We start from the raw sequence: 23,012 nt of genomic DNA, 5'->3' as shown, positions 1-23,012 counted from the left end.
AGCAGATCAGAGGCATAGCAAGGGGGGAAAGCGCCCGGTGCACTGGTGCGTCCTCTGCCCCCGCCCCGCCCGGGAATGCCCCCACCATGCCCTCACCACACCCTCACAGGGGCATGCGCCCTTGCCACACCCCCACAGGGGCATCCCCTGTCCCCTTGGAGCTACGCCTCTGCAGCAGATGACCTTATGCCGAGTAGATGGATAGATTTAAGAAAGGCTGATGAAGACCAGAAGAAAGGTGATCTAGTCAAGAAGGAACACTGAGAACTAACAACATGAGGGTGATGCAGAGGAAAGATGCACTGCTGACCATATGATGAGATCCTTTCCAGCACAGGCTGCATTACTGCTTAAGCGTGCTCACGAAAACTTCCCCTGTGTTCTGTTTGGACAGGCAAAGCTGGCGGGCGAGAGAGGGGCGCGGGCTGTCCTCTTCGACATCACAGACGACCAGGGTGCTGCTGACCAGGTAACAAAACCCTTTCTAGCCAGTTCCTCCTTTATTTTAGGAATTCCAGACATTCTGTCAAATCATTATTTTGACTGGTGTTACCCCCCCCCCCTTCCTTTTGCATTCTGTGAACGGAGATATTTAACGTCTTATTAACTCTGGGGAAGATAAGGATGCGTCTGGAAACGGAGCTATCAAGATGGTAATCAAACACTACCCCCAATTTAACATCCCAGCAGGCTTTGCCCATCTGGCTGCCTCCTTTGGGCCTTCGCTTCTGCCCACTGCTTCCAAAAGTCCTGTTTTCCTTGGCGACAATGCCTGCCAATATATACATCCACAGTTGACCCTCTGTTTCCAGGCTTGTTGACAATATTCGCCTCTTTCCTTGGTATGAGAGTTGCTAGGCATGCAGATAGACCTGAGAAGAGACCTGGGATTGATGCAATGCTAAAGAAAGGCACTGATGATGCCCCGAAGCATGGGAAAGCAAAGCTATTTCCCCAGACAGTTCTTAGGGGGCTGTCTGCCATATAAAAGGCTGCCTGAAACGCTGCCAACAATCTGTCTGTCTCCTTCAGCTTTCAGACAGCTCCTTTTCCACCTGTGCCACCAAAATTCAGAAGAGGGCAGCAGGCAGACTCGAAGAGGCACAGATAACTGTTACTGGCATTTTCCGTGCAACACAAAAAAAACCCGCTTGGGAAACATTTTAAGAAGAACCATTTTCTTGGTTTTTTTGTCTGCCCGGCCTGCAAAAATCAAGGGTTTCAGTTGAAAAGTGAAAAAGCTGCAGTTTTGCAGGTTTTGGAAACTGTAGAGCAGTGATGATAATCCCATGGGTATCGGGTGTGCCAGAGGGTGGCACTTGGATCACCCCCCCTTGCGATAAATAAGTGGGGTTTGGGTTGCCATTTGGGCACTCGGTCTCAAAAAGGTTCGCCATCACTGCCTTAGACTGACAAAACTTGATGCCCTGGAAATTTTGTCGGCTTCTAAGGTACTGGTGGACTTTTTTTTTCCTACGATGTTGTGGGTTTTCCGAGCTGTATAACCGTGTTCCAGTAGTATTTTCTCCTGACATTTTGCCTGCATCTGTGGCTGGCATCAGTACTTAAAAACACTAGAATCAAGACAATGGTTAATGAACACCACCCAGACTCAGGATGCCTCCCTGCAGGTAACAAATTTTTTTGTTTTAAAGTACTGATGCCAGCCACAGATGCAGGCAAAACATCAAGAGAAAATACTACTGGGACACAGCCATACAACCCGGAAAACCCACAACATCCTAGTGATTCTGGCCATGAAAGCCTTCGACAATACAGCTTTTTTTTTCTTTCTGCTGCTACAGACGTAACGCATATCCACCTGAAACTAAATTCATGGCACAGAATTAATTGGTTTTCACAGTCTCTGATCAAAATGGGTTCTTCCTTTTTCTAGATCAAGATCCCTCGGCTTTACCCCTGCGCCCCCGGGAGGATGTACATCAGCCAAGGCCTGGGCAAAGGCCCCATTTCTTCCGGCAACATCCGGGACGTGCCTTGTATCACTTCCCACAGACTCTCCCCCCAGCAGCCCCCAGGAACTGCCCCGAACACCCTTTCCTCCACTCTCCGCAGCTTTCCCAGTCAGGTATCGGGACAATGCATTACTTGCGCTATGGACCGGTGGGTTCAGAGACATGGTGCCCTCACCAGCCGCCTCGGGTCCAAAGACTATTGGTTTCCCAACCTCAGGAGTCTCGGCTGTGTGAGCAGGCTGCTCACAGGCCCTTCCTGCTTCAACGCCAGCCCCCCTGCCGAGGAGGACTGAGGGCTCCCCTCTCCGACAAGCTCAACCGTGCCGGTCCTCCCAACAGAGGAATCCGCCACGGGAGGCATCATCACCACAACAGCGGCTCAGGGGAGAGTTACCTCACGGAGCCCAGTGGGTACCTTCCCGACGGCCCTGGTAGTGACACCAGTTCTGGTCCTTGCCACGGCTCCTCCAGCGACTCCATGTTGAATTGCACTGACGTCAGCCTTCAGGCCATCCATGGAAGCTGTTCCACTTTCCACAGCTCCTTGAGCAGCGATTACGATCCTTTTGCCTTCTGCGGTTCGGACAAGCCAGCCACGGAGAGTGGGCAAGAGCCGTCTCCGTCTTGGAGGGAGCCACGGCCCAGGCTTCAGTCGGTGGACATGGCGGGGAAGGGCAGGGCTCAGCTGGCCAGTAACCATGTCCATTACCACCACCACCATCACAGGCACCACCATTACGGACGGAGCCCCCCAGACTATCTGAGTGGCAGGCTGAGCCACGAGCCCATTCAACGCAAGGCCAAATACCCCAGGGCCAAAGCTGGGCTACTTAGTGCCCAGGTGCACAAAAGGACTGAGAAGGTACACTTGCGAGAAAGCGGCTCAGACTCCCAGGAGGCAACTCTGCTCGGGCAGCCTTCTTGTTTGCCTCAAAGACACGCCCCTTCCTTGCCCGACAGATTGGACTTCAGGGCGGAAGCCAGTGGGCAAGCAGGAGCCATGGGGTCCCAGACCTCTCCCCAGCCCTTCTTACAACTTCATCCCAGCAGGAGGAAATGGAAACACCCCCTTGTCTCTTCCCAGTTCCCTTTGCCAGAGGATTCCAGCGTGCCTCCAGACTGCAGTGCCCCCACTCGCTGTGGCCACAGCTCTGCCAACTGCTGCCCCACAGAGATGCAGCCGCTTGTGCCCAGCGGTTCCTCTGTGCATACTTTTTCCGATTGTCAGCAAGTTTCAAAGTGCTTAGCTCCACATTCTGATAGCAGGCCTCGGGAGCAGGGGAACAGGACAGTGGAACAGGACTGCGAATCTGTGCTTCTGGCGGAAGGTTCCGGGATGGACACTACGGGGAACTATGCCAGTGTTTACCTCAGCTGCCAAATTCCACAACCCCATCAGGGTAAGCCTCAGGGGCTAGGGTTCATTGACTTGGATGTAAATCTTTACGGCTACCTTGGGTTCTGTATGTGCATGGCATGGACTTTGGGAGAGACTTTGGGGATATCCGTTCTACAGAGGTGTATCTAGGGAAAATGTAGACTGGTTCAAAATCTGAGTTTTCTACACCCCATGGGCTGCCCTTCCCCACTACAACCAAACAATGTATGTATGGATCCGGGGAGGGAGGAGGAAGGACCCAGGGGAAAAACAGGGGTGTGGGGATAATTTTCCACCCCCCACGTGACTAAGGTGGCCGTAGCCCGGGGACATCTGACCCCCTATGTGCCCCTGGGTGGTACGCCCCTGCGTTCTACAAACCCTTCGTGATTTTTATAGTGCAGGGGTCTTCAAACTATGGCCCTCCAGATGTTAATGGACTACAATTCCCATCAGCCCCTGCCAGCATGGCCAAGTGGTGGGGCTCATGGGAATTGTAGTCTATGAACATCTGGAGGGCCATAGTTTGAAGACCCCTGTTATAGTGTCATAGCTCTTCTGAAAGGATGCCAAGATTCAGTAGCTTAGTTGTGCTTCATGTTCTTGGTCTCAGGTTCGTGTCACGCTACAGCAAAAACACATTTTCCATTCCCCATTGCTCAGGCCTTTCCAGTAAGATCTGATCAGAGCATTTGTGCGTTTGGAAGCTGGCACCAAGGAGCCTACTTCCCGGCCTGCTTTCCAACTTGCAAATTCCATTCAGATGTTTACGAAAAGATGCCGCCAAACTGCCGTGGAGACGCACTGTTGCACAGGAAGTGGTTCAAATTAATTGAAGTTGGAAAGGAGTCCCTCCTTGGATATATTGGGCTGAAAAACATTTAAAGCAGCCACTGAGTGGGGCTTTCACTCAGAATATAAATCATGGATGTGGGTTCTGACAGATTGAAAGTTGGCCTTGGAACTGAGCGATCTGATTTCAGCTCCAACCTCTGCGCAGACCCATTGACTGGCTTTGGTCAAGTCACGACAACTTCAGTTTTCCACACTTAAAATGAGAACCACATTGTTCTCCACTTTATAGTTCCATTATTGCCCTACAGTCAGGTTCATTGCCAGGGCAACAGGAAGGCAGGCAGCACAATCACATTGCAGTTTTATAAATAATCTATTTTTTAAAAAAATAACAAGAGCATCATCACGGAGACTTACGTTCATAGAGAGACCTGGATGCTCATGTTCCTTTTCTAATTGCAGGATCTAAAGAGGATGTCCCAGATATATACGAACATTCAGTTTAAGCGGAGGTGGACTTTGGGACCAGGAGACAGAATCGTGCCGTTTGGGAATCCCACGAGAAAGAAGTCTCTTGCAAGTTGTCAGCGAATCCTGTTCTGTTGGAGTGGCAGCCAGTCTTAAGAAGTAGCCAGAGTCCAGTCAACCCTTCCTCATCCTCTCAAACTCGCTATTACATCACGGTTGCAATTAGCTTTTCCGAGTTGTCCAGCGCATAGTTCATGTGCCAAACATAAGCTGCCAGTATTGCTTGCCAGTTGTCAGGAGTTGCTATCCTGAAGGTGGTTTCGGGATCTTTGCTACTCTTGTTCCTGGAGGAAGGAGCAGATCTCTCTGGCTTTTCCAGAAGCTCATCCAGACCTGCCCGTTTTTCCTCACTTCACAACATCATGTAAGCTATAGCGATGCTTCTGGCTGTTCCTTGCATCCCTGACCACTAACGTAGAAGTTTGGGAGAAGTTGCCACTAAAAGATATGAGCTGTACAGTGAAGGTCATTTGGACAAATGGGTCCGTGCTGAGTTCTCTTTTGCCATCCAGGTGCTGATTGGGTTCAAAGGCTTGAGGGAATCAGATACACAGGAAATACACCCACATAAACAACCACCTGCTGAAAGCAGATCTAATGTGGCATGCAAGAATTCCATGTCCACATTATACTTTTGGGCCATGCAACTCTGAATAAGCGTTGCTTTGTGCGCATGAACAACAGGTCCAATCTCTGCTCCCAGCTTGTGTGAATTGCAGATACCAAATGTAGTGGCTGATCTCGGGGTCGGGGAAATGCTCTTTTCCCCTTCACAGCAAGTATTTCGCGGGAGGACTACTTCGAGACAAGCATGAGTGGTAGCAGACCAGTGTAGTAATTCTTCATGTTACCTGTTCTTTTGCCACAGATATCCATTGCTCCCCACCTCTTTTCTCTCTCCCCACATTCTCTCAATGTATCCCAGGAGGGATTCTGTCTCCTGGTCCCAAAAAGCCACATTGGGTCTGATTTTTCTTGGTGCTTACCCTTCAGATCCAGTCCACCGTAGCATATGATCCACTTTAAATGAAGAACAGAAAGAGCCACTTGGATGAGAAAGTTCGTACATTGACTTTTTTTTAATAAGAACTTCTCACCACAATAAACGAATGCCAATGGACCCATATCATGTAGTCACTTATCACAGTGGGCATGTGAGCATGTGGTGAGCCATAATAGTAATAATATTCTGCCAGGTTCCGAGGGTCTCTTGTGAAAAAGGGGAGGGTTGGAATTGAAATCAAATTATCAATTTCCACTGATCCAACCCCCCACTACAAACCCTCTCATGTTGTTCCTTAAAATTTCCTGTCATTTCATGGCGATTAGATGGTACCCATGAGAAGGAAGAGGCAGAAAGATTCCATTCCGTAGATGGCAAATTTAGTCTGGATCCAACTTTAACTGTGCAGTTCTCTTAGGTGAAGATCTTACTTAAGCACGTGAGCAAGCGTTAGATCAAAAGCAAACCAGTAGCTGCTATAAGAACTAGCCTCCTGGATCAGACCAGAGTCCATCTAGTCCAGCACTCTGCTACTCACAGTGGCCCACAGTGGCCTTTGGGAGCTCACGTGCAGGATGTGAAAGCAATGGCCTTCTGCTGCTGCTGCTCCTGAGCACCTGGTCTGCTAAGACATTTGCAATCTGAGATCAAGGAGGATCAAGATTGGTAGCCATAGATGGACTTCTCCATAAATCTGTCCAAGCCCTTTTTAAAGCTATCCAGGTTAGTGGCCATCACCACCTCCTGTGGCAGCATATTCCAAACACCAATCACATGTTGTGTGAAGAAGTGTTTCCTTTTATTAGTCCTAATTCTTCCCCCCAGCATTTTCAATGCATGCCCCCTGCTTCTAGTATTGTGAGAGAGAAAAATTTCTCTCTGTCAACATTTTCTACCCCATGCATAATTTTATAGACTATCCAGGTTTACTTCTCCCCTCAGACACATGTACATGTTTTAAATTGCTAACAGAGAAAGAGTTCCATGAATGACTAGAGATCTATCTTTATAATACAAGGCTCAGATTTAGGACTGCCTCGCATTTTAAGTTAGGACCGCCTCTGGAATTTAGACATCTCATACCCCCTGCCTCGCCTTTTGGACATTTACAGAGCAACCTGGGGAAACAGTGAGAAGTGGACCATATGCACCTACTGCTGGCATTCCTGTGATAAAATGGCTGCTATCTATGTGCAGTCCTTATTCATGTTAAGATTGTGGGGAAACAGACTGTGTGCCCTGACCCAAAGTGCTTTAGTGTGTGTGGCATGAAGTTTCCTAAGTGGCGAAGCTGCAGATACAGACCCATAGGTATATGGAACACCTTTGACCAGTTTCACAAGAACTACCCTAGCCCTTTTCAAACCCAATCCTGTGGTATACTTCCAGCAAACAAATATCAAAGCATCACATCTTGGGATGAAGCCTTGAACAGATTTCGCTAGGAGCTTCCTCGCCCTCTTGGTTACAGGAGAAGAAGAGAGTTTCCAGACAGACATTTCAAAGATGAGGGATTCATTAGAGTTATGGGGCACATTTTCCAAGGTTCAACCAATGCCTTCTTAGAGGGGTTATGTGGGCAACGGTGCCTTCTGTTTCTGCGATGCTAGTATATGATGAACGGCATAGGATTTATAACGTGGGCATCCTCGTTCTGTTTTCTTTCCAAGTTGTACTAGCACTGGAAAATATTTCAGGAGGGAATAGGTGCCAATATAAAAAAAAAAACAGATCTCAGTATAGTTTTCAAAAGCGTCTCCAAGAAAAGGCACAGCCTGAGCGCGAGTTTGGCTTCACCTTTATTTCACTTGGAGTCCAAACACTCAGACTCATAGTAAAGGAGAAGAAAATGAAGGCGCTTGGATCAGGAACAAGTACCCCAAATGCATTCATTGGCTTCCCAACCAAACTGATTCCAAATGGCAACATCCGTAACCAACGAGCGAACCATTTGGGTCAAAGGCTTGAATGTAAATGTATGAGTAACAGCTCTGCTTCCTTTGGCATCTTTCCACCGAATGCCTTCAACTGGTGCCTCTCTCTCTCTTTCTCTCTCTCTCTCTCTCACTCGCTGCTCCTTTCTCCTGACAACCCTTTGAAATGTGAACAAGGATTTTATTTTTGTACTTTTTATTTCCTGAGTCTACTTTGGCAGCACTTAGGTACTTTTGTAAACCAAAAAAAGAAAAGAATTTTTTTTAAAAAAAAAGAATAATCTTTATGTATATACATATGCAAAACTATATTTATATCTGATAGAGATTGTCCGAATGTGAGCACGTGCTCGAAACCTATTTATTTTGCTAATATATTTATCCATGTGTAAAGGCGGTTGTTGTTTTTTTTCTGTACAACGTCATTGGCGGCCCAAGCTCAAGAGATGCTACTTCCTCATTTGTCAGAAATAAATTATTTTTAATCTCTGTACATTGGCTGGTAAGGTGAGAAAGGAGGCGAGGGAGCTTGGTTAGGGTTTGGGGCAGAATTGGCAGGCATTTCCTTCTCCAGATGCCTGGGTTTGTGTGCTGTGAATGCCCCCAGCTTGACTCAGTGATGTAACGCCTTAACTTGACCTTCAAAACCCAGTCCCCAACTTGCGATGCTTCCGACCCAAAATGGTTTTTACCCACAAGGCAAGCGGGGTATCTGAGGATCCTTTGCACTGGTGGGTCAGGAAGGGTTTTGCATGTGCATTGTATGTGACACCACTCCCAGTGGGGGAAAGTATCCATAGGCATTTGATGGCATTTCGAAGAATCTTAAGGTGTAGCTTTTCACTGATACCCCTACCTCAGAACACTGGCATCTGAAGCAGACTGGACCAGCCTTCCATGATATACTTGCTCAGGTACAGTTTTGACTTCCTGGTCTTCCGTTTGTTTTCTGGGCAAAATTCAAGGTCCAAGTTTTCAACACTAAAATGTTAAGTGGTTTAGGGACAACTTTGCAACATGTTATCTCTTTAATCTATTTCAGCTAATTGTTTGATGTATGTTTCAATGGTTTAGAATTGGGTGGGCTAATAGCCAGAATAACCCCACCACCTGGTTAAATTCACAGTCACATTCACAAATTTAGAATCACAGTTTCACAATGAACAATACAATGAAAAAGTCTTATTTATTTTGAATACTTTTATACTGCATTATCCTGCATTCAAACCAATCTACAATCTCCATCCTACTTTTCGATGACTGGACGGTCATAATTCTCAAACCACTCTCTTATTTCCCTCCCGCCCTAAAGACAAGCGTTTTGGAGCCCTCCCTGACTGTGGCGCAAACCCTTTCATGCCCCCAGGATTGCACTGCCCATTTGCTTGTAACCAGTTTATTTTCCTTTTATTGGAAGAAGCTGATGTTGCATTGTGAAAAATCAGCTCTGTTTCAGTTTTAATCTTTTGAACATAAAAATAAAATTTAGCCCTACGGACTCTCCCAATTATCAGCTGATCTTTAAAGTATAACTTTGAACCAAGGGAGTCTGTGTTTCAAACATTCATAAATCACATGTTCAGACCTATCATCCAGGTGCTGTATGAAAAAATTTTTTCAATCGTTTCACATAATTTTTTTCATTCCAGAAATTTCTTCCCCCAATTTTTAGACAAATCTTTCTGATGGCATTGTGAATTTTTGGATGGTTTAATCAATGATTTAATTTCGTTTAATTTAATTTAGATCAGCAATGGTTTAATCAATCCAGATTTATTACTTTCATTTTTGGGGAGCAAGGAACCCCCCACTTTAAGCCCCGCCCCAACAACTCAGGGGAGGCGGGGTCTATAATACGACCGCACACGACAATCACACACTGTTGCTAGGCAACAGACTCAGGTCTTCCGCCGAAGGGCAAGAACGCACTAGAAGCCAACGCATGCGCTGTGAGAGCTGACCACGCGAGCGAGCAAAGCAGAACGGAACAAGGGAACTAAGAGCAGAGCGGGGTTTGAGCCGGATGTAATCTGTGCGGCAACGGAAGGAACCGGAAGTAATCGTTGGGGGGGTTAATCACTATTTTCTCTTCGTCGCTGGTTTCTCGTGGGTGATCGCCATGGCGTTGGAGACGGTGCCTAAAGACCTGCGGCACTTGCGGGCCTGTTTGCTTTGCTCGCTTGTGAAGGTGAGGGACGGTGACTGGCGTAACGAAGCGGAGATAGGCCACTTCCGCCTTTATGTGCAGCGTCTGGCACTGCGCTGAACCATCTTAAACGAGAGGAAAGGGAAGAAACTCCCGGTGCTTGAGCTGCCCTGAGGCAGCTCGGTACTTCTCGTTCTGAGACTGCGACTACCTTGCAGGGTTGTTGTTAGAGCGAAAGAGGAAATCTCCTCCTTGAACTCTTTCCAAAGTATTTACTCATTTGAAATGTTTCTAGTCCTGCAGTGATAACGCAGTAGTTGTACATTATCATCACCCCGTGGGATGGAGCTGCCCTGTTGCAAAGTCTTTTTGGCAGAAGATCAGAGACATCTTAAATGTGATTGGTAGGAGGTGGGAGCAATGCACCATGCTCAATTCAGTGTTCAATTTGCTTGCCCAAGTAGTGGTGGTGGTGGTGGTGGGAGCTTGGGAAAAAGGATAGAAACATAGTAGTGGCATGGTTGCTTTTAAGCAAAAGGATGTAAACAAAGATATCACAGAAGTGTGGTTGTGTTAGTGCAAAGTGCCCCTTTGTAGAAAAAAAGCACGTTCTTAGGATTTGTTTATGTAAAGATGGGAACTGTTTACAAACTATTGTAATGTAATGAAGCTAAAGGAAGAGCTTAAAATTGCAATGTTGCCTTGTATGTAGGTTGTAAGCACTGTTAATGTTAGTATTCAATAAGATGAGTTAGTGTCAAAATATAAGACGGACTAAGTATTATTTTTTAATAAATTTTAATTGATATTTTGGATTGTTACAGATTTATGTTATACATCTTTATGTTTCATCCTCCATATCCTTTCCCCCCCTTTTCCCCCCTCTTCTTATCTTCTTTAAACGTGCAGCAGCAGGTCCATTCTTTCTAATCTTCTTTTCTAGTTTTCTTCTGTGATTCCAATTTCGTTTAACCAGTCTTTGAATTCAGTCCAGATCCACTTCATATATTCTTGTTTTTCTTGACATTATGTCAAAATTTTCTAATTGTATTTGTTCCCATATATATTCCAACCATTTCTGCATTGTCCAGATTCTTTTGTCCTTCCACCCTAATGCTATTACTGCATGGGCCACTCTGATCATAAGTTTAAATAGCATTCTCTTTCTTTGTTCTATTATTGTATAATCCATTATGCCTATAAATAATAGATCTATGTTTATCTTTATTTTTACATTCACATGTTTTTCCATATACATTGTAACATTTTCCCACAGGTGTTTTACCTCTGGACATTCTAACCACATATGGATGTAAATTGCATTTTTATCCCCACAATGCCAACATTTCGGCCTGAGTCCATTTATCATATATGCCAACTGTTTCGGTGTTCTATACCATTTTAATATTTGTTTCTTCTCCAATTCTGCATATTTCTCTATTTTTGTCTTATTTATATTGTCTATTATTTGTTTTATAGAATCTATGTCTTGTACTCCATCTTGTTGCCATTTTTCCATTACAGCTCTTACCATAAATTCTTGATCTTCTATCATGTATTTATATAAAACTCCTAACATTTTTCCTTTCCTTTCATCATATGTTTTTATACAATTTTTCTTTATACAATCTCCTTCTATCCTGGAGACTTTTATCTTTTCCAAATTCCTCTTAGCACTAACCAGTTCTCGGTACGTCCTTTTCCATAAGATGTGGAAACGTTATTAAATCTCCTCTTTCATTATACAAATGTGCTACTTTTTGTAGTCCTTGTCTATGTAGAGATCTTATTACTTGGCCTCCCTCCTTGCCAACCATGCTCCCTATTGGTGCCGTGTCCAGAATCCCTGGCATCCATTTCCCTTTCCATTTCTCCCAAATCTCCGATATCACTTTTCGAGGGCCTATTCGTTTTTGTCTTTCTGTTTTTGAACAACTTGAGTATATTCCAAAGCTACCAATATTCAGATTTATCTCATTTTCAAATTTAATCCATCTATCTTTTTTATCTATTTGGATTCCCATCAAACTTTTTATTTGAAATGCCTCATAATATTCCTGTAGTTTTGAGATTCCCCAACCCATTAGATTTTTAGACATATAAACTATTCTGTAAAAACCCATAATTTAATTTTCTTATCCCATTCTTCAAACTGTTTCTTCTTAATCTCTAATGGTAAAGTACGAAATAGATAGAAGAGTTTTGGCATCATACACATTTTTAATGCCATAATTCTCCTAGAGATAGATTCTTTCCTTGCCAATCCTTTTGTTGCTTTGTTATTTTTTTCCATATTACTTCGTAATTATATTTAAACATCTTCTCCTGGACTAAATATTTTTGAGCCGAGGATTGTTAATGACAATTGTTCTAGTATTGTTAATTTAAACATCAATATTTAAATGTTTTTAAATGATTCACAATATATCTAACTTTCATATGCCATTAAAGGTTGAATTGGATTGTTAATTATCATCACAGGAGACTTGAGGGTCAGGACTGAATAGTTAGTTATGAAATAAATATTGTTGACTGAGTTGATGCATGAGGGGGAAAAAACTCTGCTTATTACCACTATCCATTCTCAAATGCCCTTAAAAGATCTGTTTTGCATTGTGTAGGGTGAGTGAAGAGAGGGAGTCTTGAGCAAGCCATGGGCTGGTTTCATACTTGTGTGATTAAGTGGGCTAATTCCTTTTGAGAGCAACAGAACTAACTTTACCATTTTGAATGGTCCGGGCTCAAGTTGCTGAGTGTAGCAGGGGCAGGATTGGCTGCTTCTCAGATGTTGTCTTTCTCTCCGTTGCTGTGCTGTACAGGCAGGAAGCCGAACTAATTATCATTGTGGTTCGCTTCTCTGATATCCTTGATTGTCTTCCTCTTCTCCAGACCATTGACCAGTTTGAGTTTGATGGCTGTGACAACTGCGACTCTTACCTACAGATGAAAGGGAACCGGGAGATGGTTTATGACTGCACCAGCTCATCCTTCGATGGGTAAGTGCGCCTGGGGCAACTCGGGCATTCATGTACTTGGCATGGGGTGTGTACAGTGTGCCTTCAGGGGTCTTTGGCCTGCCTGATGATGCCTGGAAATCTTATGTCTTTTGCTGGGCTTGGATTAAAGGGCAGGGTTTACTGATTTATTTTGTCACCTTGACTATCCTAACTGTCATCACACCACATCAGCTCCTCTCTCTGTGCTCCTGGACACGGGAAATTTGTAGACTTGGGCAAGGGCAGGGGAGGATGGGGTGGGAACATGCAAACTGACACAGTCACAGAGACTGAATGGAGGTTGGATGGGATGCCATCAGAGAGTCATTTTGTGTGTGGAAGAGACAATAACATCTTGAACATAATGGTGTGCTATATGAGCAGCTTTGCGATGGCTATTCTGGTGGATTCACAGATGGGTTAGAATACAAATAATAGCATTTAAAAATTCTGCCCCATCCCACAGCAGCTCTCCCTGAGCCATTTGCAATAAAAAGCCATGTACAAAATTAAGGAAGGGGTGAAAGACACACTGAAGCATGTCGGGGGAGGAGGAGACCTGAACTATTACCTTTCTTTACTCGGGATCTTTAAGAGCAGCTATCAGTCATAGTAGACATCCTGGGATTTGGTGTCAGTTGGTATAAATCCGCTTTGTACACTTAAGTATACAGAGTTATCCTGGGTTGCCAGTTAGCTCTGCACCAGTGAAGGAACACTTAAGAGGGAAGAGGAAAAGATTTTGGATTTATACCCCTCTTTTCTCAACCAAAAGCAGCTTACAAACTCCATCCCTTCTTCTCCATACAACAGACACCCTGTGAGGTACATGGGGCTGAGAGAGTTCAGAGGGAACTGTGACTAGCCCAAGGTCACCCAGCAAGTTTCATGTGGAGAAGTGAGGAAATAAACCTGGTTCATCAGATTAGAGTCTTCTGCTCATGTGGAGGAGTGGGGAATCAAACCTGGTTCTCCTGATTAAAGTCCGCCCTTCTTAATCACTGCACCATGCTGACTTGCTTATTTGTTCAATTTAATATACTGCCCACCCTCGGAGGGCTCTTTTAAGATGAAATGCATTCTTTTGGGGGCAACTCACAAAAGCTTGTTCTAGACTGAGGTATCGCGCTACTTCATTTGTATCCCGTGCCTTTCTCCCAATTGCTCAGGGCTGCTTCTTTGGTTCTCCCATCCTCTTCCCAACAAACTGCAAAGTAGGTTAATCTACAAGAATGTGACTGACCTAGTGGGTTTCATTGCCAAGTAAGGATTTGAACCTGAATCTCCTCTGCCCTTATTCCAGCCACTTTAACGGTTAGGCTACAAGCTGGGCATGTTCACCATTCCCCATGTTCATTCCTGAACGTTCTTTTCCTGCAGTATCATCGCGATGATGAGCCCCGAAGACAGCTGGGTTTCCAAGTGGCAACGAATCAGTAAGTCTCCATCTCTTTTTCCTTGGCTTATGTTCAGGATCAATTTTTATCTGTCTGTTGGGAAGTTCTGTTAGGGAAGAAGCCGGACCTTTCCTAATACAAATCACCTATCCTCATGAACAAAGAGGCTGTATTCATGTGCAGCATTGTGGCCGGTTCTTGGCTTCTCAGCAGCCGTCTGAGAAAGGATTCCGCAATTCCTCACCTCGGTGGCAAGTTCTTCCTTCTGCTTTATTGGAAAGGTTTATTCAGCATTCTTTGCTTCCTCAGCAGCTCCTGTGATTCATAATTTGCTTGTAAATTTCTTGGAGACACACAGATTAAGATGGTTGTATATATGCATGAGCACTATCATATTTCTATGTGTTATCATATGTAGTGCTTGTAATTGTTGAAATGCCGTGTTAATAGATACTTACTAAACCTCACAGTTGATTTTTACATCTTTGCCTTCACATCTGCATTTGAAACGGCCTCTTCGTGTCTGTTTTCTCTTCGTGGAGGCTGTTTGCCTTTATTAATTTATGCAGTCTTTTTTGTTTCTAAGGGGTTTATCTTCTCAGTTACTGTCACAACATCCCAGTGAGTTAGATTTTATTTTTATTTATTTTATTAAATTAGTACGCCGCCCCTTCCCCTGTGGGCTCAGGGCGGTTCACAACCATTCATAAAAACACGTAATACAATAATTGTAAAACTAACTATAAAAAAATGATTCAGTTTAAAATCTGTGCTTCCCAACACAGCTAAGATGGCGAAAACATCCCGTTTCAAGTTAGCTCAGAACAATCTTAGAAGGGAGGGGGGATGGAAATAAATTACCGTCTGATGGAGTGTGTGACGGGAGGAGGCATAGTGGAAGGGGGGAGGCCAGAGATGGTAACCTCAACTGTATGCCTGGTGGAACAGCTCTGTCTTACAGGACCTGTGAAACTGCGTTAAATCCCGCAGAGCCATGGTCTCATCAGAGAGAGCATTCCACCAGGCCAAGACCATGGTTGAAAATGCCCTGGCCCTGGTCGAGGTCAGCTGGACTTCCTTCAGGCCAGATTGCCTCTGGTGCTTCATGCTTGTGTCAGATGGCTGGATTACTCAGTCCATCCTGTTACGCTGGTCTTTGCTTCCTCACAGTAACTAAAAATGCCCTCCTTTCGCAGGTAACTTCAAGCCCGGTGTCTACGCAGTGTCTGTGACTGGCCGTCTGCCACAAGGTAATCTGTGTGGCTGTCTTGGGAAGGGCTAGGGAGTCAGAAATCTTGCCTATTGTCAAATAACTGAGCAGAGATCTCGGACATTTGGGGCCCATTAGGTACAGATCCAGTACAGGCTTGGTCTGTATCTCCTGAAGGGGAAGAGTGTGGCTGTATTTCAGGGTGGAGAGAAGCAGTGTGAGAATTTAGACAGGAGGAGGAGGAGGAAAGGGGCTTACAACAAGGGGCTTACAACAAACACCCTGTGAGGTAGATGGGGCTGAAAGAGCTCCAAAGAACTGTGACTAGCCCAAAGTCACCCAGCTGGCATGTGCACATGCTAATCTAGTTCACCAGATAAGCCTCCACAGCTCAAGTGGCCGAGTGGGGAATCAAACCCAGTTCTCCAGATTAGAGTGCACCTGCTCTTAGCCACTACACCACGCTGGCTCTCAAGGAAGCATGAGCAGCCTTGATCAACTACAAAAGCAAAGCCTTTATTGGCATATGATAAAAAGAAATATATAGATCCTTAGACATAATTGCCTAAGAATGTGTGAAAAACAGTCTTCCCACCAATGGACTCACAGGATAACATGCAGCAGGAACTTTGTGACCGATTCTATTGATGGATTCTGATCTGCCAAAAGAAACAATGTACTAGCTTTAGCAGATCGCCCTTTTCTTTTGGAAAGGATTCAACAATTTAGAAAGGGCAATGAAAAGGGATATGTGGAATAGATTCAGTGATGCCTGGAGGAGGGGGCAAAGTCTAGCTGAATAAGGAATTTTTAAAAATCTCCCATACAGTATCACTGAAAGAAGAGCATTCAGTCCAGCTAACATAAAAGCTTTTCACCACTGCAGGATAGTTAAATGGTAGAAGAAGGGGGCTGGAGACCCATACAGAATTCTCTGGCACAAGATAGCCGCCGTCTCATGTGTTGAGTTCACGGAGGAGGGACAGTTCTATCTATGACTGTTAGCCATTATGGTTCAGTGAGACGTTGCTGTTCAAAGGCAGCATCCCACTGAATACTGTGTGCTGGAGGAAATCGTTCACTGAAGGCTATTGCTTTCTTGCGACACTCATGGACTTCCAGGGGGCAGCTGGAAAGATGCCTTTGGGAATGGTGTTAGGCTAGGAGGACCTTTTGTTCTGACTCAGCAAGACCCTTCCAACGAGTGCTGACTCACCCATGCTTGAATCACAGACCAGTGTGAGAACTCAGCATGCCAAGTTCTGGAAGTAATTGTTTTTTTGGTCATGCGGTGGACTAACTGCAGCACTCATCCCTCCCTCCCCCCCATACAAATGTTTTGTTTCTCTTTGCTGCAGGAATTGTGCGAGAGCTGAAGAGCCGCGGGGTGGCCTACAAGTCTCGGGACACGGCCATAAAGACCTAAGGAACTCTCTTGCGCCTCCAGGCCTCCCATTTCTGTACAGTCTTTAGAGTTCTGTAGAGACTGTAACAGTCTCTATTACCTTGAGCTGCCCTAATATTGCAGAGGGGAAACAGGGATGAACGAGCAGGACTCAAAAGGGCAGCTTCATCATAGTCTTGGCAGCTGAGTTGGACAGAGATTTCCTTGAGAGTCTGTGAGCAAGAGCAGCTCTCAAGGGAATCGATAAGGTGCGCGTTCTGTAAATATTTCAAATAAATTGTTACCGAATCAGAAAACCACATTCTGCTTTTTGCCATTACAAGTTTCTGTACCTTGTGCATTCAATAGCATGGAAAGATTAGAGGCTTCTGCACAGCCCGCAGGCTATAATTACAGGTTTTGCTTTGGGATAGAGTGTAATAGTGTCTGATCTGATTATGGAGGGAGTGTGTTCAGTGGTTAGAGCACCTGCTTTGCCTGAACATTCAATCCCTGGTCTCTGAGGCAGTTGAAGTTGGGAAAGACCATGGTGTCCCTTGAGCTGTGGAGAACGGCAACCCTGCTGGAATAGACATAACTAGCTAGACTGAGGGTCTGATGCAATATTGCCTCATATTTCATCCTTCATTTGAAATTTTTTAATTGGGTGCTCTTTATGAGAATTGAATACATAAAATTTGAATGTCATCATCACTATGAATTTTGGTTTTCAAAGGCTGCCTCCCTGCTTACACACCAAAGGCAACAATATGTATCAAAGAGGTAAAGAATTGGGGGAAGAAGTGAAGAGAAGAAGAGTTTGGACTTATACCCCACCTTTCTGTCCTGCAAGGAGACTCAGGGTGGCCCATAAACTCCTTTCCTCTCCCCACAACAAACACCTTGGCCCCTTCCGCACATGCAGAATAATGCACTTTCAATCCACTTTCAGTGTACTTTGAAGCTGCTTTTTACTGTGCAGAATAGCAAAATCCACTTGCAAACAATTGTGAAAGTGGATTGGAAGTTCATTATTCTGCATGTGCGGAAGGGGCCCTTGTGAGGTTGGTGGGGCTCAGAGAGTTCCGAAGAACTGTGACTAGCCCCAGGTCACCCAGCAGGAATGTAGGAGTGTGGAAGCACATCTGGTTCACCAGGTAAAAGCCTCTGCCACTCAGGTGGAGGAGTGGGGAATCAAACCTGGTTCTCCAGATTAGAATCCACCCTGCTCTTAACCACTGCACCACGCTGGCTCTTAAACACTTGACTTGACTTTCTCAATTGCTGTATTGTGCCCATGGAAGGCTGAGAGAGCCTGTAGCTGGGCAGCGTGCCTGGGGCAGAGTTGGGGCTTGAACACAGACACTCAGGGTTCAGGCCACTGCGATACACACATAAGTGCCATCAAGTTGCAACCTACTTACGGTGACTCAAGCAAGGGGCTTTCAAGGCAAGTGGGAAACAGAGGTGGTTTACTGGTGCCTTCTACTGCAAAGCCTGCCTTGGGTGGCTTCCTATTCAAATACCCTGCTCAGCTTCTGAGATCTGACAAGATCGGGCTATACCACATTTCTTCCCTGCATGGCAACAGCACCCAAATCTCTTTTCTTTCGTTCCTGCGCTGCTGTCAGGGCAATGGCTTCAGTCATGCTTGTGCTAAGGGAGATAACAAAACTTCTATTTAGAGTCTAGGTCTTTCTTTTTTTTCTGCAGTAAGCCCTGAAGTTTGAACAAGAATCTTTTTTTTTCTTTTTTGCCATCAAGTCACATCTGACTTACGGCAACCCTGGGTTGGGTTTCAAAGCAAGACGTAGTTTGCCATTAGCCGTCTCCGCATCTCAGCCCTGGTATTCCTTGGAGGCCTCCCATCCAAATACTTGCCAGGATAGGCCCACTGTAGCTTCTGAGATCTGATAAGATCAGCCTAGCCTGGGGCTATCCAGGTCTGGATGGACATAATGCTAATCCTCTTACATACAAGAATCATTAGTACTGCCAGGAGTTTTCTTGCTGGGAAGCCATAGGGCATTATCGATATAGGAAACAGCATTCCATTCTGATTAATCAAGACTGAACTCCAAAGGGGAATGGAAATTGGCAAACGAAAGCTGATTAGACACCTCACAGGGTGTTTGTTGTGAGGGGGGAAGGGCAAGGAGATTGTAAACCCCTTTGACTCTCCTACAGGAGAGAAAGGTGGGGGTATAAATCCAAACTACTACTACTACTACTACTTCTTGTCTTGTTTCTTGAGCTCACCAATTCACACGCCCCTTCCGCACACGCAAAATAATGCGTTTTCAAACTACTTTCACAACTGTTTGCAAGTGGATTTTGCCATTCCGCACAGCTTCAAAGAGCATTGAAAGCAGTTTGAAAGTGCATTATTCTGCATGTGCGGAATGAGCCTCTGACTCACCAGTTCCAGGATGGGCAATTATACCAAACTGAGTATAAAAATCAAAACTGCAAGTTAACCTCTCGTGGCTGCAAAAGGTTTAACAGGCCTCTGCCTTGCTCTTTGGGAGACTCTGGGAGGCTGGCCATTCCACAGGCACTCAGAGCCCTCTCTGTGGGCACGCGCACACAGAGTTTGTCATGTGGGGGGGAAATCGTTCCCCCTCACACACACACATCTAGGTTGGCCTGGGCCTCTGGACTTGATGTGCGTGCACCTCAGCGAGCAGGGAGGACTCGGCTGGCGGGCCTGGTGCCTGTGCTCCAGGTGGCTGCTGCCCGGGGGGGGGGGGGCGGCAGAGATGCTGGAGAGGCGCAGAGTGGCGCATGTGGGACTTGCTGGAGGCTACAGCAGGCTGGTCCCTGCTCAAGGGGGTTATTCAGGTTAAATTGCCACATTGGCACTTTGTGATAAATAAGTGGGTTTTGGGTTGCAATTTGGGCACTCGGTCTCGAAAAGGTTCGCCATCGCTGGTCTAGCCTCTCTGGTTCTAACCATGCGAAGAATGTCGTTGATCAAGCCTAGGGGGTGTGCCTTTTGCCTCTGGAGGCTTATTTCAAACTGCCGCACGGGGGCAGTGTAGCTCTGTCTTGGTGTGGTAATGTGCACAGCCCCTGTTAGGCTTGTTCTTTCTGCATCTGTCAAAACCCTTGAGGGATCCAATCTGTTCCAGTTTCCAATAAAATGATGGTTGTTCACTAGCGCAATTTACACAGTACTCCCAACTCACAGTGTGCTTTTCCAATGTTGTGTAACTTCAAGAGTGCAGACAAGGACTGGGTAGGCACCCGACCCAAGAAGAAGAAGAGTTTGGATTTACACCCCAGCTTTCTCTCCTGTAAGGAGACTCCAGGTGGCTTACAAGCTCCTTTCCTCTCCCCACAATAGATGCCTGGTGAGGTAGGTGGGGCTGAGAGAGCTCCGAAGAACTGGGACTAGCCCGAGGTCACCCAGCAGGAATCAAGGAGTGGGGAAACACATCTGGTTCACCAGATAAGTCTCTGCCACTCAGCTGGAGGAGTGGGGGAATCAAACCCGGTTCTCCAGATTAGAATCCACCTCCTCTTGACCGCTACACCATGCTGGCACTAGTTTCCACTTTATAAACACCACAGGGACGCTGTGACCGTCATTGCCGAGGGCTCGTGTGGAGGCTACGGGAGAAGAGAGGCTCCAACTCTTGTCTTTGATGCTTAGCTGACTCTCACAACAGCCACCCCTTTGCAAATCCTTTCCGCTGGCAGTCTGGTAACTGCGAGCCCCCTCTTTGCTTCTCTTTGGACAGGCAAAGGCCGCGGTTCCTTCTGTGCCCCCTCCATGTTGGAGAGCTAGCTCTGCATGTGTGGGGCAGTGACTTTTCCAGTGACCCTTGTCTTCTCCTGTGGCCAGAGTGCAGCAGCCCCCAGGTTAGTCATTCTGGGGACAGTTCAGGCTTGATCTCTCCTGCTACCTAATCCTTTTAACCGGTGATTGAACTTGGAACCTTCCGCATGACAGGCAGATGTTTTACCAATGAGCTGTGACCCCCCCTCCCCGGTCTTTTTATACGGAGTTTGTCCCGGATGAGGCGAAAGGCACTAGCATCTCCCTGTGCTCTGGAATGGTACGTCCCTACAACAGTTTATTCTGCCTCATTTGCCACTCAGGAAAACAGGGCAGGCAGCTGCTGAGAAAGCCAGCAACTCCAAAATAAGGGGATGAAGCCCAACCATGTGAAATCCAATGTCACAAAAACCAGGGATGCTAGTTAAAGTGTAAAAATAAGAACCCGTTTTTGTAAGAGGAGGACCCAGAGGTCTCCAGGGCAGCGCAGCCGCCAAACGCATACATCCGAAGCATGATTTATGCAAAGGCTTTTGACACACAGGCTTCCTTCGGCAGAACTTCATGTTGCTTCGATAGGCCCTGCTTTTGACACCGCCTTCAGACTCTGCCGGCGGCGCAGCCTCAAGCAACAGAGCCAAGCTGCATGCTTGAAGGATGCAGTCATCTCTTTGATGACTCTGGGCGCTTGCTGCAGACAGTCACGGGTCTGGTATTGCCGCCTGACTTTTCCCATGCCTGCCAAGGTGAGAGAGAGGAGATTATTGGTAGGAGATGGGTGGGAAAGTCCCTTCCGGGTACAGAGGAGGACCACGATGCTTCTAAGTAGCTCAGGAGATGGTGTTTTGACTAGCAAGCTGCTCTTTCATTGGTACAACAAGCTGCATTTGCTCGCATGCGCACACACACACGCGCCGACCTTCCCCGCTGTCTCTGTCAGCATCCATTCACCCTAACAGCACCCCGTTCCCCAAGGAGGATCCCTTTTAAATCAGGTCTGCACAGCTGACGTTGAATGCAGCTTCCAGCTGTGCACGAAGCCCAGAGCTTCTGGTTGTTGAATCTAGTCTGCAACGGCAAGAAAAGGGGGAACAGTTGTCAATCCCTTGGTGGGCCAAAGTATGTAGTTCGCAAGCTGAGGTAACTGTTGCGGGGTCCTGATGTCAGCCTGGATCTTTCTCTCCAGTGTGACCAAGTGCCCCTTTTTTTTGGCTTTCTCTCTGCAAGTCACCTGCTTTAGCATGTTGCCATCAAGATGTTTTGTTGGTGCGAGGCTGCTTAATAAAGGAAGAAGTGAGGCTTAGGAGAAAGAAAAAAGCTGCAGAGGGAAAATTTGGAAAAAAGAGCTAAAAAATTAGAAAAGGACTTAGCAGAAAGGAAAGGAAATACAAAAGTTCCAAAAAAAAAGATGAAGATTGTAGTCATCCCCGCAGGGTCGTCGCTAAGGAAGAGGCGAGACGCGGAGGTTTCATCTGGTGGAGATTGCCAGCAGCGGGAGCGCGGAGGTCCGTGCTCCTAGCGAGTCTCCCGCGTGCTGGTTCCTGGCACCTTTTATTGTGATTCTATCGGGGGCGTGTAGAAGGGAGGAACGGAGGGAGTTCCGGGAGAGCGGGAGGTCGGGAGATCATCATGTGATGCATGATCTCACCTGGCTACGTGCGGAGAGGAGCGTAAGCGTCTGAGCCTAATCCTCACCTGGGGGCAAGACCATTGTCCCTGCGCCCGGTGACTGAGCCAGACAGTTCATGACCCGTGACTCATAGGGGGATGAGGAGTGGGGGTGCGGTGCGACCAGAAGGCCGTACGAGCGTAGGTGTTCCAGCGCTCGACCACGGTGCTGCTGGGTCAGCGGTGCATTACTACATCTCCTCCTTTTTACATTTTAGAAGGGAGCTCGAACTGCTACGGGGCCCTTCAGGGGGACCCTTGTCTTCTACGCTGTTTGGTCGAGTTGACCGAGCTGCTTGTGCAACATTAGAACTTGGTTGCGGGGCAGGGGAAAGTCGAGGGGCTTCTTACACACGTTACAGGCAATATTAGATACACATTGAACAAAACAAGCCCCGACGATGAGGCCTACAACCAAACCAATGCAGAGCTGTACGATAGCACTCACCCATCCTCCCGGCAGCCAGCTCCAGAGGGCTGACCACCAATGGGGCAATACATCGTATTTCAGATTGGATACAACTTCTTGCAACTCACGACTTTCATATGAATCAACTGGGAATTATCAGAGAGATTAAAGCAACACATATTATGTACATTCTCACAACCCTGGTGATGCAATAACAACAAATAATCAATGGCGGCACGATTATCTAAAGTCGCTTGACGAAGTTCCTGCTGCTCGGAGGCCAGGGCATCCAGAGCAATGGAGGTGGAGTTGATGGACTTCGCAAGGGCACAGGCCAGCCGGCCAATAGTCTTGGTGTTACAGGAAACAAGTCCGGGGACTCCCACAAGGGAAGTTGCGAGGGAAAC

The 23,012-nt window shown here is 46.4% G+C and overlaps 2 protein-coding genes across 2 annotated transcripts in view; both read left to right on the top strand.

The window, feature by feature from the left end:
- Positions 1-6,214, top strand: part of RNF43 (ring finger protein 43) — a 38,653-nt gene extending 32,439 nt beyond the window's left edge. The window contains exons 3-6 of the mRNA XM_048518608.1: positions 395-469; positions 1,033-1,120; positions 1,898-3,376; positions 4,612-6,214. Of these exons, the coding sequence (XP_048374565.1) occupies positions 395-469; positions 1,033-1,120; positions 1,898-3,376; positions 4,612-4,655 (1,686 nt within the window). The 3' untranslated portion in view covers positions 4,656-6,214. The remainder of the gene's footprint in view (positions 1-394; positions 470-1,032; positions 1,121-1,897; positions 3,377-4,611) is intronic.
- A 3,387-nt stretch (positions 6,215-9,601) lies between these two features.
- On the top strand, positions 9,602-17,064 carry SUPT4H1 (SPT4 homolog, DSIF elongation factor subunit). The gene is made up of 5 exons (XM_048519614.1): positions 9,602-9,802; positions 12,650-12,756; positions 14,137-14,192; positions 15,350-15,403; positions 16,722-17,064. Exons 1-5 carry the CDS (start codon positions 9,734-9,736, stop codon positions 16,787-16,789), a joined length of 354 nt encoding a protein of 117 aa, XP_048375571.1. The 5' UTR covers positions 9,602-9,733; the 3' UTR covers positions 16,790-17,064.
- The last annotated feature ends 5,948 nt before the right edge of the window (positions 17,065-23,012 follow it).

The sequence above is a fragment of the Sphaerodactylus townsendi genome, linkage group LG16 (genome assembly GCF_021028975.2).
Source record: "Sphaerodactylus townsendi isolate TG3544 linkage group LG16, MPM_Stown_v2.3, whole genome shotgun sequence".
Taxonomy (NCBI): Eukaryota; Metazoa; Chordata; class Lepidosauria; order Squamata; family Sphaerodactylidae; genus Sphaerodactylus; species Sphaerodactylus townsendi.
Note: the sequence above shows the minus strand (reverse complement) of the source record. Positions and strands in the feature narration are given on the sequence as shown.